The sequence below is a fragment of the Equus przewalskii genome, chromosome 4 (assembly GCF_037783145.1).
Source record: "Equus przewalskii isolate Varuska chromosome 4, EquPr2, whole genome shotgun sequence".
Classification (NCBI taxonomy): domain Eukaryota; kingdom Metazoa; phylum Chordata; class Mammalia; order Perissodactyla; family Equidae; genus Equus; species Equus przewalskii.
The window spans coordinates 54,231,514-54,250,750 of NC_091834.1; the positions used below are offsets into that span (position 1 = coordinate 54,231,514).

General features: G+C 39.0%; 1 protein-coding gene across 9 annotated transcripts in view; it reads right to left on the reverse strand.

Annotated features, from left to right (window-relative positions):
• The window catches only part of RAPGEF5 (Rap guanine nucleotide exchange factor 5), a 348,364-nt gene that overhangs the window by 146,964 nt on the left and 182,163 nt on the right, over positions 1–19,237 (reverse strand). For all 9 annotated transcript variants that reach the window (XM_070615912.1, XM_070615909.1, XM_070615908.1 and 6 more), the window contains one exon: positions 13,422–13,488. In XM_070615912.1, the coding sequence (XP_070472013.1) occupies positions 13,422–13,488 (67 nt within the window). The remainder of the gene's footprint in view (positions 1–13,421; positions 13,489–19,237) is intronic.

Below are 19,237 nucleotides of genomic sequence, written 5' to 3' on the forward strand. Positions count from 1 at the left end.
ACATGATACAGTTTATTTAACAAAGTGTCTTTATAGACAATATAATTTGCAAACATGTCTTATAATACCTTTTATTCCATATTACATCTCACTGCTTACATGGTAAAATGTCTTTTCTCAGTCACTGTGCTTTGGGAAGGTAAGCTTCTAAACTGGTGCAATAGTATAAGTGCAAGACCAGTCAGGTCCCAGATACTGTAGGGATCTTCTATGGTTGGGGCCTCCTATCTGCAGGAGTAGATTCCTGTAGAACCGGGTAGGGGTGTCACATTAGAAACACTTGTATTGGGATGAATACAAGACCCTTCCCAACTAGAAAGTCTATCTATAAAAATTGCTCATATGGGAAGGATTCCTGGGAGAACAAGATTCAGAACTCAAGATCCAAAACCCTAAAACATGAGTAGGAAATCTCTCTTTATTTTACGCTAACCTTGACAGAAGTTCTAGCATTCCAGTTGGTGGGGCAGAGTCACAGCCCTCTACCTCATAGGATTGTTGTGAGAATTAAATGAGTTAATACCTATAAAGCATCTGGAATGGTGCCTGACACAGAGTAAGTGCTATCTGTTGCCTATCATCATATTACTATAATTAATATAGCTGAGCTTAACAGCAAAATAGAAGACAATTCAGTCCTTAATTGCTTTAATATTCCATGTTTAAGGCCCTTGTTCCCAGCTAAATTATAAACTCCCTGACAACCAGTATTGTGTCTGCTCATTATATTCCATCTATCTAACCTCCCATTGCAACTAGGATAAAAGGGACTGATGTGTTTCAGCGAAAAGTTGTCAACAGTGTTTAAAGTGCTTGCATTTTCAGTTTACTTTCAAAATGAACTTTTAGATTTCCACAGAATTCCAAAGCTTTTATAAAGGTATGAAGGGCAGACTTTAGTTTTGGAAGTTTCACTTGAAACTTCACAGGTATCAATCAGCTGTGGCCTAGCAGTTTTTTGACATTTGAGGGATAACTGCTGTTTTATGATTCAAGGGACTGTGGGTATGTACTCAACAAAGAATGTGTATTAATTTTGTATTCCCAATGCAAGAAATTACCACCCCTTGGCAGTTAAAAATGATATCCATTTATTATCTCACATTTCCATAGGTCAGAAGTCCAGGTACAGAGTGGCTCAACCAGGTCCTCTGCTTAGACTCACAAGGCCAAAATCAAGATATGAGCAGGGCCACATTCCTTACTGGAGGCTCTGGGGGAGAACACGCTTCCAAGTTCACGCAGGTTGTTGGCAGAATCTGATTCTTGCATTCTGTAGGATGGAGGAGACTGTTTCCTTGCTGGTTGCCACCTGGAACCTTAGCTCCAAGAGGCCTCTCTCTGGTCCTTGCACGTGGGCTCCTACTTCTCAGAGCCAGCAGTACTATCTATACTGAATCCATCTCATACTTGGAATGTTTTCTTACCTTCTCCTCTGCCATTTCTCTTTGACTCCCACCAGAGCAAGTTCTTTGCTTTAATGGGCTCATGGGATTCAACTAGGTCCATGAAGACAACCCAGATCCGTAGCCTTAAATATATGTGTAAAGTACCTTTTGCTATGTAATGTGATATTTACAGGTGCCAAGAAGGGTATTCGTCTTTGGGGACCATTCTGCCTACCAGAGACTAGTAACACAGATCCTCTGAGCCTTCCTGAAAAACTATCCCCCAACACCTTTTTAGGGCCTCACAGTAACTTGCTAATAGAGTCTAGTTCTGGAACATGATTTACCTCCTATAAAATCTTTACCAGAGCACACCCCTGAGTTTGCACAATGAAACCAGAAGCCCTGAGAACCAGTGTGAATAAATTTCTAAACTGCTAAGCCATGCAGCCATATTTGCCAGTATTTAATGACTTCGAACAGGTTAAAAATTAAAATGCTATTTAATATAACTTCATAGGTCTCATTTCATAAAATTCTTCAAATAAGAAGAGAATTTTATATCAAATCCCAAACCCAATCTGTTGAAACCTATTCGGTAACTATGAAATGTTTTAAGTGAAGATAATGTGGTAAATTGATTTTTGAACCCTAAATTGTTATTTTTAATTAACATGGACTCTTAATTAATGCTTCCTGTCTCAAATAATTCATCTCTCCAATGCAAATGAAAATACACTCTGCTATGTGAGACTGAAACGTAATAGTGCACGAAAAGCATTAGCTGAATGCCTGCACAATGTAAAAGCTCAACAAATGTTAGCCATTCTTAGCCTTTTACCCATTTCTCACGTGGTCTTCTTAAATCAACAATGGCTAATAAATTAACATCTGTAAGCAAGTTTCTTCAATAATTTCTACACACTGAATTAATCTCTGTGTTGTTTATAATATCAAAAAATTGAAAATAACTACAATGTTCAAAAATAGGGGAAAATGGTAAATCTGTGGAATGGGATACTATGGAACCAATATAAATGTCGTAGGAGGTACTTTTAGCCTTGAGACATATTAAGTGAAAAGTACAGACCATAAAATCAAAGGGTCTTTGTTTTTGTAAAAAAATATACACACAGGAAAAATAATCTAGAAAGTAATAAACACTAAAGTGTTAATAATGAGTTATTTCTGAATAGTTTCAATATGGGCATTTTTTCTATTCTTGAATTTTTTTTTAAGTCATTAAGTTCAAGCTAAACAATCCAAGTGTCAGATAAACCAGAAGAAAACTGCAAAGCATAATCACAGTAATGCCAACTCACTACCAGGATTACCATCATTTTGACACTTTCAAATTTAGAGATAGAATTCATATGAGTATTCACATTAAATTTGATTATATTCTAATTTTTACAACAATATAAAATAATACAAACTGGTGTAAAGACTACCTTACTTCATCACCACCAAAAAACTCAAGTAATTTTCACTTTTTTGTATGTCTCCTGGTCCTTCTGCACATATGGACAAACTATATAAAGCTACAACATTGACTTAAGGACAAAAAAATTACATTTCATCTTAGCAGCTGTAAGAAGTTCTATTTTAAACAAATGCACAAGGCAGCAGCCCAATATGAAATGTTCATGGATCATCTTTTAAAGCTCCTTCAATTTCCCTCAGATAGGATTTCACAGTAACACCTCACAAACCCATGACTGTCAATATACAAACTAATAGCTGAATGGCGTATTTCTATTCCTTGTCAATTGAAAATGTCTATGTTTTCTATGAGTATTGCATATCGAAATGACTTTCTTCATCTTGGGATTAGACATCCAAATACCATAATGTACATGTATATGTACATATGTGTACACACATATTTCTTTCGATTCATTGAGACCTGTTTTATTCTTGAATGGGTCCTACACACTTATGCCTTTCTAAATAGATGCATTTAAATAAATGTCCCGATATTGGACTGCTTCAGTAGACCAAAGAACATGTATTATGCTGCTCACCAAAACCAAATTCTCAAGGCTAGAGTTAAATTAGATTACCGCATAATCTGGGTAGGTGCATACGGTTCCTTTGGAAGTTAAGAGATAACTTAGTAATTAATTTTACAAGTTGTGTTTGTGTACATCTTTATCTTTTGGTATTTGGGGATCTATTCCCAGAATGAATAAAATCATTCTGATGTGCAATAGACATAGAACAGATACCCATTTCTTATTGACAAAGGATAGAAATATACTATTCAACTATCTGTTCGGGTATTGACAGTCATGGGTTTGTGAAGTCTTCCTGTGAGATCCTACCTGAGGGAATCTGAGAGAGCTTTAACCAGCTCTCCAAGTGTCCCAGAGATGACAATCCATAGCCCAAGGCCCTTTGGACACTCTAGCTGATAAGGGTAGCTGTAAAGAACAACGAGGGAATGTACTAACAAGCCCCAGGGCTCCTTATAAACAATAAGAACAAGGAATACTATGCCAGAAATGTGCTACAATTCCTCTGGTGCTTTTTTTAATGCTCCTTGAAAGCAGGATCTGTCTTCTAGGGTCTCACTTGACAGTTTCTCTCAAAACCCAATCTACCTGGCCCTTCCCCAAATCACATAGTAGCTCTGAAGCCACGGAAGAGATAGAGCCAGGCTAAGGACTCCGAGCAGGAATGTTATGTTCCCTACAGATAAAAAATATAAGGTAACAAGATGTTCATGGTCCTGTGGCAGCCAGACAGAGGTTAGTCATTCTCCAGGGGAATAACTTACTTTTATTCTCTGAACACACAAGCCTGCTCAGGTCTGTGATAGACAAAGAAAAGGGAGATTAACTACACTCCCTCTGTTTCTCCATGCCCCAGGAAGGAGGAGGCAGACAGCCAGGAAAAAGGGTGACTGGAAACTAGCATTTTAGCATTTTAAAAAACATATTTCTAAATACGGCAAAAATCATCACTGGATTGTACTCAACACATACTAAATGTGACAGATTCTCCCCAGTTTCACTAACCTAACATTATTTCTAGACCTTGCTAATTTGTCATATAGTCTTTTAAGTAAGTCTCTAAAATTCTAACGTTTTCAAGATTCATCAAAACCCAAACCCCATGCTATATCTGCTTCCAGAACCAGTACCAATTTTAAAGTTTCCAATTTAAAAAGCTGTCATTGTTATCTTCAGATACTACTGTTCAAGAGGGAATTTCTCCAATGTACCAATCCCAACTTGTAGATTCATTAAGAAGGACAAACTAGGGCCGGCCCTGTGGCCCAGTGGTTAAGTTTGCACACTCTGCTTCAGTGGCCCAGAGTTTCGCCAGTTTGGATCCTGGGCACGGACACAGCGCTGCTCATCAGACCAAGCTGAGGCGGTGTCCCACATAGCACAACCAGAGCCACTCACAGCTAGAACCTACAACTATGTACTGGGGGGCTTCGGGGAGAAGAATAAAAAAAAAAAAGAAGATTGGCAACAGTTGTTAGCTCAGGTATCAATCTTTAAAATAAATAAATAAATAAAATAATTTTTTTTAATTGAAAAAAAAAAAGAGAAGGACAAACTAAAGGAATCGTAGCCACTTTATATGATTCCCAGACCCAGCACGGGTAAAAACGGAGTCCTGTGAAAGACATACCCTTAAAGAAAATGACTGAAGCTTCAGGTGAAAGATTAGACATGGCAAAGGAGAGGAGTTTTAAATGAGTGAAAGCAAACTATAAGAACAGACAATATTAGAGGAACGAGATAGCTGACAAGACAGAGAATCCTGAAAAGTTTGTATCCTTGAGTTTCATAGTGTTGTGCATTCAGTGATAGAGCAATTTTTTGTTCCTTACGACCCAGTTCCTTGTGCCTCTGTAACAAATATTTCCCAAGAGAACTCTATCTAAGGAAAAGATGACTTGGGAGAAGAATCAGACAAAGCCTCAAGTTAAGTGCAGTTCTTGGTGAACGAGAGTAAAATCAGATCCCATCTTACCTGTACAACAGGATCCCAAATAGGGAAAAAGTAAGAACAAGACTTTTACTAGAAAGAATGCTAGAAATCACGAGAGAGCAAGTTCACAGTTGATGTCAAAGCTGATGGAGTCACATGACAATTTCTGGACACTGAGCAGAGAAAAACATTTTGTGAAGTTGACAATGTGCAGCAGTCAATTATAACCATCTTTTTTCCCTAAAGAGGGGCAAAAGGAAACTCCATACCAGGTTTCTCTTTCTCTAACACTTTCACTGATAGTTATATATCCTAGTATGGCTTTTTGCTTCTTATGGCTTCATTTGCTTCAAGATCTTCTAGAATTTTTAGCAGACACCTTGGTTTATAATTTGTGTTTGACTGGCAAGTAAGATTTTTTAAGCTCAGGGCTATTTCTTAGAGGAGTGATGATAATGTATTTGAAGACCCTATGAGAAGGAATTTAGAAAATACCATCAACCACACACCAAAATAAACTCAAAATGGATCAAAGACCTAAAGATTAGGCCTGAAACAATAAGTCTTCTGGAAGAGAATATAGGCAGTACACTCTTTGACATCAGTTTCAAAAGAATCTTTTCGGACACTATAACTCCTCAGTTGAGGGAAACAATAGAAAGAATAAACAAATGGGACTTCATCAGACTAAAGAGCTTCTTTAAGGCAAGGGAAAACAGGATTGAAACAAAAAAACAGCTCACTAATTGGGAAAAAATATTTACAAGCCACTTATCTGACAAAGGGTTAATCTCCATAATATACAAAGAACTCACACGGCTTAACAACAAAAAAACAAACAACCCGATCAAAAAATGGGCAGAGGACATGAACAGACATTTCTCAAAAGAAGATATGAATATGGCCAATAGACACATGAAAAGATGTTCATCGTCGCTAATCATCAGGGAAATGCAAATCAAAACGACACTAAGATATCACCTTACACCCGTTAGATTGGCAAAAACATCCAAAACCAAGAGCGACAAATGTTGGAGAGGTTGTGGAGAAAAAGGAAGCCTCATACACTGTTGGTGGGAATGCAAACTGGTACAGCCACTATGGAAAACAGTATGGAGATTTCTCAAAAAGTTAAAAATAGAAATACCCTATGACCCAGCCATCCCATTACTGGGTATCTATCCTAAGAACCTGAAATCAGAAATCCCAAGAGTCCCTTGCACCCCTATGTTCATCGCAGCATTATTTACAATAGCCAAGACGTGGAACCAACCTACATGCCCAGAAACTGATGATTGGATAAAGAAGATATGGTATATATACACAATGGAATACTACTCAGCCATAAAAAAAGACAAAATTGGCCCATTCGCAGCAACGTGGATGGACCTCGAGGGTACTATGTTAAGCGAAATAAGCCAGTCAGAGAAAGATGAACTCTATATGACTCCACTCATAGGTGGAAGTTAATATATTGACAAGGAGATCTGATCGGTGGTTACCAGGGAAAAGGGGGGGTGGGGGGAGGGCACAAAGGGGGAAGTGGTGTACCCACAACATGACTAACAAAAATGTACAACTGAAATCTCACAAGGTTGTAATCTATCATAACATTAATGAAAAAAAAAAAAGAAAATACCATCAAAAGCAGAGGTTCTACATTAAAGTTGGACGAATGAAAGAAAATGAGCAAAGGAATACTGCAGAAAGACAGAGAAATCTAAACTGATGAAAATTATAAACTAAATCAGCTCGGAGAAGGAACACAAGGTGTAAGAGTGTCTAGTTCAATGGTCCCAGAGTATTAGCTTTTGCTCTCATTCCCATTGTTCTCTCTTCCTAAATTCTGAACACTCGATTTGTAATTTTAATTCATCTCTCAAGATGTGGCCACAAACTATCCACCACTATCACCACCAGGTTCGTGTTTTATTGTGGACACTCAACACTGTTCTCTTTCACCATCCAAGTGCCCCCTGTCCTCTTATAAGTGCTACTAACGTAACTATCCCACCAAATAGGCATCTACTATATAAAACTCACAACGTAGCCTAACTCACATCACCTCAGTTGACAATTAGACTGTGTGAACAAAAATAACAAATTTCACTCAAGCACAAATAAGATGTTTGTATTCTCTTATCTTTATAATTTCCATTGTGAAAATTTAGCCTAAAGAGAAAGAGATTAATAAGTTTTGTTTTGGATATTGATTTTAAACAAGAGATGGAAGTCTAGAATCCTTTTTTATCTCCTATTTAAGGATGTCCAAGTTTCCATTTCCTGTTTTTGGACGATTCCCAAGTACTCTCAGTGCTCTGCGATGCCTCAAGGTTTAGCTTATTTCCTAATCTACATCCTAAGAACTATGGATTTGAGAACAGTATTTAATTCACTGTAAACTCTTCCCTATATTTAGTTTACCCTGGATTGTGATACAAACAGATGAAAGCTGTGTCATCAATTGTGAATACTCTTTTTGTCATGAACACTGGAAGAATTCATGTTTAAAAATAAAACAGAATAATGCTCAGAACTTCAAGGATGGGAACTGATAAGCTGTGTCATTCAAGGGTGCTTCTTAGCTTACCAGCTTGATCAGACCAACAGAGACTCCTAATAAATGAGAAAGAGGTTTTCAAGTTAGCAAAATTTGTAGTGTCAGAAGATAATAGAAAGGAAGCTAAGGTGCTAAGGTAGAAACCATATACAGAACAGGGAAACTATTTTCAGACAATGATGCCCAGAGTGCTTCTGTAGACTTTCTCTAAAAAGGAGTCTTTATAGCCATGTCCTTTCCCCCTACGCTGAAAACTTCTTACAGTTTTGTTGTTTAGGTTTTTGCATGCCAGGCATCTGGGAAGGTGGTTCTTTCCTGAAAATCACCAGAAGCACGGCCGGAACATTTCAATCATTCATGTTTGTGTAAATTTAACAACTGTAAATCTAACTAAATTATAAAGACATTTCTGTTTCTACATATATACTGTCTTCTCATGTTCCTTTAATATGAAAACTCACTTGTGTTTTCTTCCAGGGTAGAATTTCAGGTTGTTTTTTTTTTTAATGACAGGATCTTTCCCTTGATGAACCTAAACTGAGACTAAGAAATAAATTATTGGGATTAAAGAAATAAGGAATTTTCTTAAGACAGTCATATACAAAGCTCCCAAGTTTGAATAAAAAAAGGTGAATATACAGGACAGCACTGTAAATTGTATTGCTGGAGACCACTGCCTCCATTCCAGTGTCCCCAAAACATGCACAACCTTGAAGAGCACATTAGCAACTCTGCATTACAGATGTCACTTTTGCTTTCCTTTAATGCATTTAGGGGTCATGGTAGATGAGAATTACTAGACTGATGTTTGTAAATATCTTCCTTCCTGCATGATGTTTACACCTACATAACAAAGTTTCTATACCATTGCCAACAGGAATAACTACATTGTGAAGAGGTAAAACACAACAGTCCCTTAATAAATGCTTATACAATGAATAAAGGTATTTTAGAACTTAGATATATCTAGTCCAACCACTCAACTTGGCCAGGGCACACTGTTGGAAGATTTAAGAATCAAGGTCCTCAATCTCAGTTCAATGATATTTCACTATTCCAGGCCAATGAGCCATCAACTGAAAGATGAAATTTTCTCCTCTGCCCTTTATTCTCATTCCTAAATACCAGGACTCCAGCACCTTACCTCCATTTATTCAGTCTTTTAGCTTGGAGATTTTTCCAGTAAGACTATCTCAACCAATATATAGCAAACACTTTGCTGTCCATCCCTACTTTTTGGAGGCTCTCTTGAATTTGACTTTCATGGTATAAATCATTCAGCTATTTCCACTTCCTCTCACTGTCCTCTCCTCTCCCTACTGTCCTCTTACTGTGGGTGCTCCCCAAGACTCTATCTTCCATTCTGCTCTTCAATAGACATCCTGTGACTCGTTCCCATAACTTTAGCCCTGACCTCTCTGAGCTCCAGATTCACATCTCCAGGTGTTTCCCGATTATTTTTATGTTCCTATCTCCTCACACTCAATATGTCCAAAAATATATCATCCCTCCTTCCACATATTTACTCAGCTTCCTAAGAATATCATCACTTTTCCACTCATGTAAGTTCAGAACTTTAGTCATCTGACTCCTCCTATACCTTTACCCGGTTCTACTGATTTTTACAAAATCTTTGTGCTCATTTTTTAACTTGTTTTTCTTTTGGTTCCTACAAAAACCACCATAAACTAGGTTTCCATCTGCCTCTCAACCAGTCTCCCCTCCTACGACTCATCTTCTTTCTTAAACATCTACTTCATCATGTTAATTTGTTGTTCAAAAAGTCATTCACTTTTCCTAACAAGGATCTTCTCTAGCCAGGTGGGTCTACTCACTATTTTCCCACTGTACTTTCTTACTCCTCAGCCTGCACACAATAAACCCCACAGCTGGGGTACACATCCTCCTAATCATGACCTGTTCTAATCCTAACTGCCATCAATAGTGGATCAAATCTAGTCTCTTCAATGAAGCTTTCTGCTACTGTTCCTGAATTTGCTATCTATACACCACTATTATTGGTGCTCCATTGCCAATCACTTTAAAGTTATGTGTCGCTTAACAAAGGGAATACATTATGAAAAATGTGGTGTTGGGCGATTTTGCTGTTATGCGAACATCAAAGAGTGTACTTATATAAACCCAGATGGAATAGCTTACTACACAACCAGGCTATATGGTAGTAATTTACGGGACCACTGTGGTATATACAGCCCGTTGTTGACTGAAACGTTGTTATGCAGCACATGACTGTTTATATTAACTCTCTAAATGTACTTGTCTTCCTGGTATGACTGTAGGAACCACATCTTACATGTCTTTCCCGCTTCTGAAACTATCCCAACAACTATATTATATTAAGAAAAAAATGAGGCATTGTAGTCAGGAGAACATGATTAGGAAGTAGAAAATCCTGAGTTTAGATCTTGGCTTTGTTCCTTGCTAGGTGAGCAACCTTGGGAAGGTATTTAACCTCTGCAAGCTTCCATATCTATAAAATAGAGATTATGCTACCTTTTTCATAGGGCTGTTTTGAAGTCCAACAGAATGTGTACGTATGTGTATGCACAAACACAATGTTAACATGGTCTGGTCCATAGTGAGTGCTTTTTAAATAGATGGCAGTTATGATTTTGCACACAATAGGCACTACGCTTTGGTCAATATTTTAAACTGCACAATCTACAGATTCAATGCAATGCAATCCCTATCAAAATTCCAATGGTATTTTTCACAGAAATAGAACAAACAATCCTATAATTTGTACAGAACCACAAAAGACCCCGAATAGCCAAAGGAATCTCGAGAAAGAAGAACAAAGCTGGAGGAATCATGCTCCCTGATTTTAAACTATGTTACAAAACTACAGTAATCAAAACACTATGGTACAGGCACAAAAACAGACATATAGGTCACTGGAACAGAACAGAGAGCTCAGAAATAAACCCACATACATACAGTCAATTAATTTACAACCAAGGAGTCAAGAATATACAATGGGGAAAGGACAGTCTCTTCAATAAAAGATGTTGGGAAAACTGGACAGGTACATGCAAAAGAATGAAACTTGACCACTATCTTAAACCATACACAAAAATTCACTCAAAATGGAGTAAAGACTTGAACATAAGCTCTAAAACTATAAAATTCCTAGAAGAGAACATAGGCAGTAAGCTCCTTGACATTGGTCTTGGAGATGATTTTTTGGATCTGACACCAAAGGTAAAAACCAACAAGTGGGAATACATCAAACTAAAAAGCTTCTGCGCAGCAAAGGAAACCATCAACAAAATGAAAAGGCAACTTTACTGAATGGAAGAAAATATTTCCAAGTCATATATCTGATAAGGGGTTAATACCCAAAACATATAAAGAACTATATAACTCAACAGCAAACAAACTTCCAAAGAAGACACAAAAATGAGGAACAGGTACATGAAAAGATGCTCAACATCACTAATTATCAGAGAAATGCAAATCAAAACCACAATGAGATATCAAGTCACACTTGTTAGAAAGGCTATTATCAAAAAGACAAGAAATTAGTGTTGGCAAGAACGTGGAGAAAAGGGAACCCTCGTGCACTGCTTGTGGGAATGTAAATTGGTGGAGGCATTATGGAAAACAGTATGGAGATTCCTCAAAAAATTAAAAATAGAACTACCATATGATGCAGCAATTCCATTTCTGAGTATTTATCCAAAGAAAACAAAAACATGAACTCAAAAAGATATATGCACCTCCATGTTCATTGTAGCATTATTTACAGTAGCCAGGATATGGAAACAACCTAAGCATCCACCAATGGATAAATGGATAAAGACAATGTGATACACACACACACAATGGATATTATTCAGCCATAAAAAAGAATGAAATCTCGCCACTTGTGACAACGTAGATGAATCTTGAGGGCATTATGCTAAGTGAAATAAGTCAGATAGAGAGAGACAAATACCATATGATGTCACTTATATATGGAATTAAAAAAAAATTAAGCTCATAAACACAGAGAACAGATTGGTGGTTGCCAGAGGCAGGGGTTTAGGGATGGGAGAAATGGATAAAGTGAGTCAAAACATACAAACTTCCAGTTATAAAATAAATAAGTTATGGGGATGTACCATACAGCGTGGCAACTATAGTTAATAATATTGTATTGCATATTTAAAAGTTGCTAAGAAAGTAAATCTTAAAAGTTCACATCATAAGGAAAAAATTCTGTAAGTATGGTAACAGATGTTAACTAGACTTACTGCAGTGATCATTTCACAATACATACAAATATTGAATCATTATGTTGTACACCTGAAACTAACATAATGTACATCAATTATACTTCAATTTAAAAAATTTCTTTTTTTGGTGAGGAAGATTGGCCCTGAGCTAACATCTGTTGCCAATCTTCCTTTTTTTTTCTTGCTTGAGGAAGATTGTCTCTGAGCTAACATCCGTGCCAATCTCCCTCTATTTTGTATGTGGGATGCCACCACAGCATGGCTTGATGAGTGGTGTGTAGGTCCATGCATGGGATCTGAACCTGAAAACCCCACACTGCCAAAGCAAAATGCACGAACTTAACCACTACACTATGAGGCTGGCCCCAATAAAAAACATTTTTTAAGTAAAAAAATAATCCACCAAAGTCATGCTAAATATCTTAACACAGCATCAAGATTCCATTTCACATGTAGTTTTACACCACCAGTGTAAAAGTACACCAGTACTGTATTTAGTCTAAAAATGCTTTTCTAAGCTACATTTCAGAGGAGTAGAAAAGGCAGCTTTTAACTTCCAAGCTGTGGCTAAGACCCAGTGTATAAAGCTCTGTGCAAGATCAGTTTCATCCACATTCATAACCAATCCAGCAAGATTTTCAGCAATTACCATTTTAATAATGCAGTTAAAGCAGTACTAAAGAATCCTGGAGGAGGCTAGAAAAGTTTCCAGAAAGCCAAGGCCACGGATAAAGGTTTTGTGAGATAGGACTGCAACAGCCTGTCAAAAACTGGAGCTCGATGATTAGGAACCATGGCCAGTCTCTTCCATGAAGAAGGCATGAGTTTTTCTTCAATCAACAAGTCAATTCCCAACTCTGATTAGTGGCTTTAAAAAACACAATGAAAATGTTGCAATCTAGTACCTTAAAAACCAACAACCTGGCCTTTTGTTGGCTGAGGTAACTCTTTTTTTTTCCCTAATGAAACATACAGTCTTTTCTCCTTTGTGCAGCAGGTCGCAACTTTCCATAGGTTGTGTCATACCGTATTTAAAAAATCAGACATTACGCCTCCACTAAGGTTCCAGGAACTTTCCACCACGAATATCTATGATCTCGCAGGAGAGGCTGCATCAAGATTAGCAAGTCAATGCCATTGTCTTCTTTTGCCTTGATGTGGGCCACCCACAATGATGAGCAGCTACAGGGGAAGTGTCTCTCAACACAACTACCCAAACTGCCTCACTTCAAAGACCCTGGCCTCATTATTTCTGCACCCCCAGGCAAGGAAAGTACAAGGCCTTACCGCAGATGTTAGACGAGCAAGAATTTCATCGCTGCTTTCTTCAGAGTCTTCAATTTTTTGATGAGACCTTTGAAAAACAAAGAACAAATTACTCTTAGGTTTTGGTTCCTCAAATTTATCTACCAAGTTATGGGGAATACATGGCAAATAATGGCATTATTGTTGAACACATTAGTGAAAGAACCCATGCAAATAACGTAGTGTCAATAATGTCATGGGAACAGGACTCCGTTGCAGTCCAACCACTCCTTCGAAATCAATTAGCAAGACGCTCCTTACAATACACCAAGTAAATCCTGAGGATCCATTATTGTTCTCCAAATGATATCACAGAATAATCCTGACACACCAGATTTACTAAAATAGGCACGTACAAAGCATAAGTAGATTTAAATATAAGGTGGTTAAGTACTGAAATTCCCAGATCTTGAAAATATAAAACATGAATTTTCCACTCCATTTGAGTTTCAGCCAAAACAGATTTATTATGAAATGGTCTATTATAGGCCTAATACTGTGATAGGAATTATGTGGAATACAATAGAAGCAGCACTTCGCTCGTTTTGAAGAGACCACAGACCAGTTAAGAAGCCAAGACAATGACTCATATGTTATATAACTAAAGAGACACGTACATATTACATAGTATAAGATCTGTTTGTTTGTTAAGGAAAATCACCTTTCTAATGTTACTTATGAAAAATTCTCACCACAGAAATGCATAAGTAACATATAAAATTATCTACTTCTTAAGACAAATCTTATAAAACTACTTTTTTTTCCTGGTTTGGTCAAAGAAAAAAATTAACTAGAGGCAACTGACTATATATAATTGTCTCCCAGATCTATGTCCACAGCAATCCCCATCAGCACCTTCTGTGGCCTTGGAGGGATTGGTGGTAAGTGCCCCGCAGAGCAGTGTTATCAGAATGGCAGTTCAATGATTGATTTCAATCTCAGTAACTGCAGTGGGCCAGCCGGAGCGCCAGCCTTGCAGGGCAGGAGGAGGGCTTCTCCTGGCTCATCGGAGAGCTAAGAAGCAGCTCTTTCAGGAGGGAAAAGCTCCTCAGATCAATTCTGGTATTGGCACCACACCTTTTAAATCAGAGCAATGAATTACGAACTCCTGCCTTTAGGAGAATTGCATGACACAGGTATGAAGCAACGCCAGTGTTGTCAAATAACTCAATTACTTGTGCAGCAAACTGTTTGAAATGTTAGCAAATAATCTGCCCAATAAAAACAGTGGGAACTGAGGATTACAACTGACCATAGTCCCAAAGAAGCAAGTTACCTTGATAATGAGTATTTCAAACAATGAGCTTTATTACCACAATTATCTATTCACAAGGTTTCCATATACATGAAGTTACACCAAGAAGAGATTTGCAACCCTTTAGAGCCACCAAACCATGTTTATATAACAAAGCTGAGGTGACTGAACAGATCTGACAGGAAATTAAGAGCCAAACGCACTAGACCTGAGAGCACCAGACAACGGCTTCGATGCTCCGTCTGTCTGTATTGAAGTGCGGGCTGTCATGCCGTCTCAGGTTTCTCAGACTCCAGCAGACACCTGAAGGATTAGTTAATGGGCATGAGGTATTTTGCATTAGCAGAGACTCTGTCATGAATGTGTTTTCAACAAACTGTGAAAGGAACTCAAAATTCCAAGGGAAGCCCTTGTGCATGTGACTGATAACGACTATTTCATGAGTAACGGCTGAACTGTTGCTGGTTTAGTGACAAATAATCTAGTCCCTGTTCAGAAGCTAAACTATCTTCCATCATTCTTCCAGAACAAAACACGCCTTGGCAGAAATGTTTCTAAAGGAAATATGTGTAAGAGAGACAGAGCGAAGATCTCCCAAGGGCTGTCCCGAAGCCCATATCCCATTTTTATCACCTCAGTCACCACAATCTATGCCCAGAACTCCCAAGTCTTTCTCCAGCCCCTGAATCTCCCCTGAGCTCACCTTGTTTTTCCATCTGTCTTTAAAGTGGCTCTAAGAGGCAATTCCAGGAACTTTACTTTCACTCACGTGGGGATCTTACAGGCTCCTCGAAGTCAACATAACTTACTCCTTCTTGCCTCCTGGCCTCTTTCTACTGGCGCCTCTCACGACTCAGCTTCACAGTCTCCCTGTGACCATTCCCGCCCTCCTGCACTCCCGGTCTTTGCCAGTGACCAGATCCTCTCACTTCTCTTCCTCAAGCTCTGCTTTCCTTCAGTCCCTCCCCACAAGCCTCCATGACAGTCAAGGCCCTCGCCTTTGCAAATTATTTTAACTATCTTCTAATCAACTTCCTTGTCTCTGGCTTCTCCTCTTGCACCCAATCTCCTACCAGGATTACCCTTCTAAAACCCAGATGTGGTCCTGCTATTCTCCAGACTTCAAACTTTCAGGGATTATCCCACTGCCTACTGAAAGCACTAGAATTCAGAAATACTCTTCCTTTCCTGCTATGTGCCTCGTGTCCCCTGCACCAGCAGGCACCTCCATCTCACCTGACGTAAAGGAGGGTCTTGGGAGCAGGACAGGCAATAAGAGGCAAACAGGGGAAGAGCTTGAACAGGTGGAAGGAAGAGAGCAGGGTAACACGTCACCTCTCTTCTTCCTTCCTCACCACTGCAGCCCCTCCCCAGCTCGATGCCAAAACACCCAGAAATACCACTCTTTGCCCAGCAAATGTATTTTACAAAATGTAGTTTAATTCTGATTATTTTATGTATGTAAATACACATCAATGCAACCCAGTGAAGACCAAGTTCTCACTATCATATCAAAAGAGACAAAGAAACAGATGGGGCAAGGGAGAATAAAGAAAAGAATTAATTGTGATACTTGCATATTTTCCACTACTAACGGGGGCTGTGCTGCTCAGTGAACAAGAGAAGACAGAAGCTCTCAATGTGGTTCATCACTGGTTAGAGAAGGGACAGAGAAACCCTGGCTGGAATCAGGAGGTAATGGCAGTGACAAGTGACAGAGGACAGAAAAAGAGAAGAGAACAGGAGTGACCCCAGGAAGGAAGACCCATCCCTGAGGGTTTGTGCCAACAGGAAGCTCCAGCCCAATAGGCACTCGTCTTTACTAATTTCCATGGCTGCTTCTCATGATCTCCGCTTACCAAAAGCCTAGGCCTGACCCAGTCATTCTCCAAGGAAAAGTGCAGAGACCTAGTGCTGTGAGTAGATATCTTTATAAGTTCGAGAGGTCTGCAGTATCTAAGAGGGCCACTGCAAGGACAAGGAATGGCAAAAGCCTGTGATCCTCTGCCCTTGGCCCTCTAACCAGCAAACTGGACACATTATCATTTTACCCAGCCCCCACTGAAAAGAAACAAACAAGAAACCCTGTCCTCCCTACAGTCTTCCCCATATTAATTAATGGCAACTCCACCCTTCCAGCAGGAAGTCATCCTTGCATCCCACCCCCTCAACACACACCCACCCACACTCCATGTTGTAACCATCCTGAAACCCTACTGGCTCTGCCTTCAAGGTATACTCCTATTTGACCACCTCTCACTACTCTACTACCACCACCCTGGTCCCAGCCACAAAATCTCTTATCTGGACCCAGGAGCCAGAGTGGTCTTATCAACATATAAATTAGATTATGTCCCTCCTCTGCTCAAATTCCTCAAATGACTCCCCATCTCCCTCAGTATAAAGCCAAAGTCTCTACAGTGGCTGACATCTCTCGCTCTCTCACTTGGCTCCAGCCACGCTTACTTTGCCTTTAATGCTTCTCCCTCAGGCCTTTGCACTGGCTGTCCTTCCTCTCAGCCTAGAGCACTCCCCCCAGATACCCACATTGCTTTTGCCTCACATCCGTCAAGTCTCTCTGTTAACTTCTTGGAGAGGCCTTTCTTGACCCATAACCACATCCCTCGTTTCCTACTTCATTTATCTTCATAAAGTTTTCTACCTTTAACCAACATAAATCTGCTCGTTTATGAAATTGTCTCCCCTCCCCTACTAGACTGGAGGCTCCATGGGAGTAGAGATTTCTGTCTGTTCTTGTTCATGGTGACATTCCCAACACTTACAACACAACCTAGTGCATAAGAGGCATTCAATAAATATTTGTTGAATAAATTAACTGAGTACCTTAAACTTCAAAAGATGCTCTGCTGTGAACCACCATCCCAGAACTCCCACTGCACAGGATACTAGCTTGATATCTGTAGTCAAATCAACTGAGGGACCCCGCTTAAACTCAAGACCTATTCCCTTTAGCTATTCCATCATTCTCCCAGCTCCCTGCAGCAGGTCTTCCTTTCAGTGACCTTCTTGTCACTAAATCCAACAAGAATGACTTTCTTATATCTCATACCAAAGAGCTGGTAACATTGAAAATATCTTAAATAAAATAACAGCAACACTAACACCCTCAGCTCCTCATCTTCCCCTAAGAAATAATTCATACAGACATGGTGACAGTTTCCAATCTAGGCAATTGTATGACAATCATTTACACAATTCATGATGCAACAGAAAAGAAAAGCAGCAGGAAGTTCCCCACAGAGAACGTCTCAGCCCAACATGGTTGAGTTCCAATAGAGAGCATTAGGAGGCAGCACATGGGAGCTGTGATCGGGGCAATGTAATTCACTTTATACTAGTCAGGCCCAGTATAATCTCTAGCAACTTGGATTTAACTGGAAGCCCTGTAGAGGTTCCCAGAATCTCTCAGTTAGCATTCCTTCATAAGAATTAGTATAATGGGTTTGAGATTATTCCAATCAGGTTTTTTAAAATAAAGCTATATGAGAGGTAGAGACCACACTCCTTAATCAGGTTTTGACCAAAACATTTGTGTCTCAAGATCCAAGAGCAACCAATACCATCTTAGAGTTGGAAAAATCCTACCTCCTTTTCAAAAGTAGAAGTTTCCTGGCATTCTATGGTGGAAGGCTGGAAGCATTTTCTTACAGAAATATTATCCAAATAATACCACTTAACTTGTATATTGATATAACTTTAAAAACGTATTAGTTCTGTTTTTCTATCTGTGTCTTAATGTTGAGTAGCATAAGTGGGCTGCCAAGAGCTACCACTACATATAACATCGTTTCTACAGGAACATGTGTTAAATACATCCCAACAACCATGAAACAGACAAAATTTGGAATCAAGTAGCTCAAAAGATAGAGACTGCACAATTGGCACATGCCAATCCAGCTGGGGTGCCATTCATGACCTTCCTGGTCCACTTAAGCCAGCACTATTCTGGGCACAGATGTTGCACATTACAGAGAAATCTAACAATATGAAACATGTCCTCAAGTCAGCTTTCATATAAAATGCTACTACTGCCATCCCAGGGACTTTTCATTTGTTTCTGAGTGCTTTTTACATATACACTACACATAGATCTTTGCATTAAACAGAGATATTCTAGACTGGGACCTAATGAGGTTGAACACACCTGCCTCCAAATCAGAATCCTGACAGGAAAGATAATGTTCTTAGAGGATACCAGGTAGGCCAGTCCACTACCTCCCACCACATCCCCACCTCGCCCAGCCAGGCTGACGCTGACCTGCTCTATTTGGTTTGGAAGGACGTGAGGGAAATACAGTTTTTAGAATGGACTTCAGACTACGATGATGAAATTCTAGGGGCATGGAATAAACCAGAAGCAAGACAAACCATACAGGAATCTTTCAAACATGATCCCATGACAAAAAGGAGATGCACAGCACAGAAATGTATGAAAAAAGAATCATAATATCCAGTAGGTTTAGCAAAATCTATTTTTAAGATACTCTGCCAATACAAGGGAGAGTCACATTCCAAGAAATGA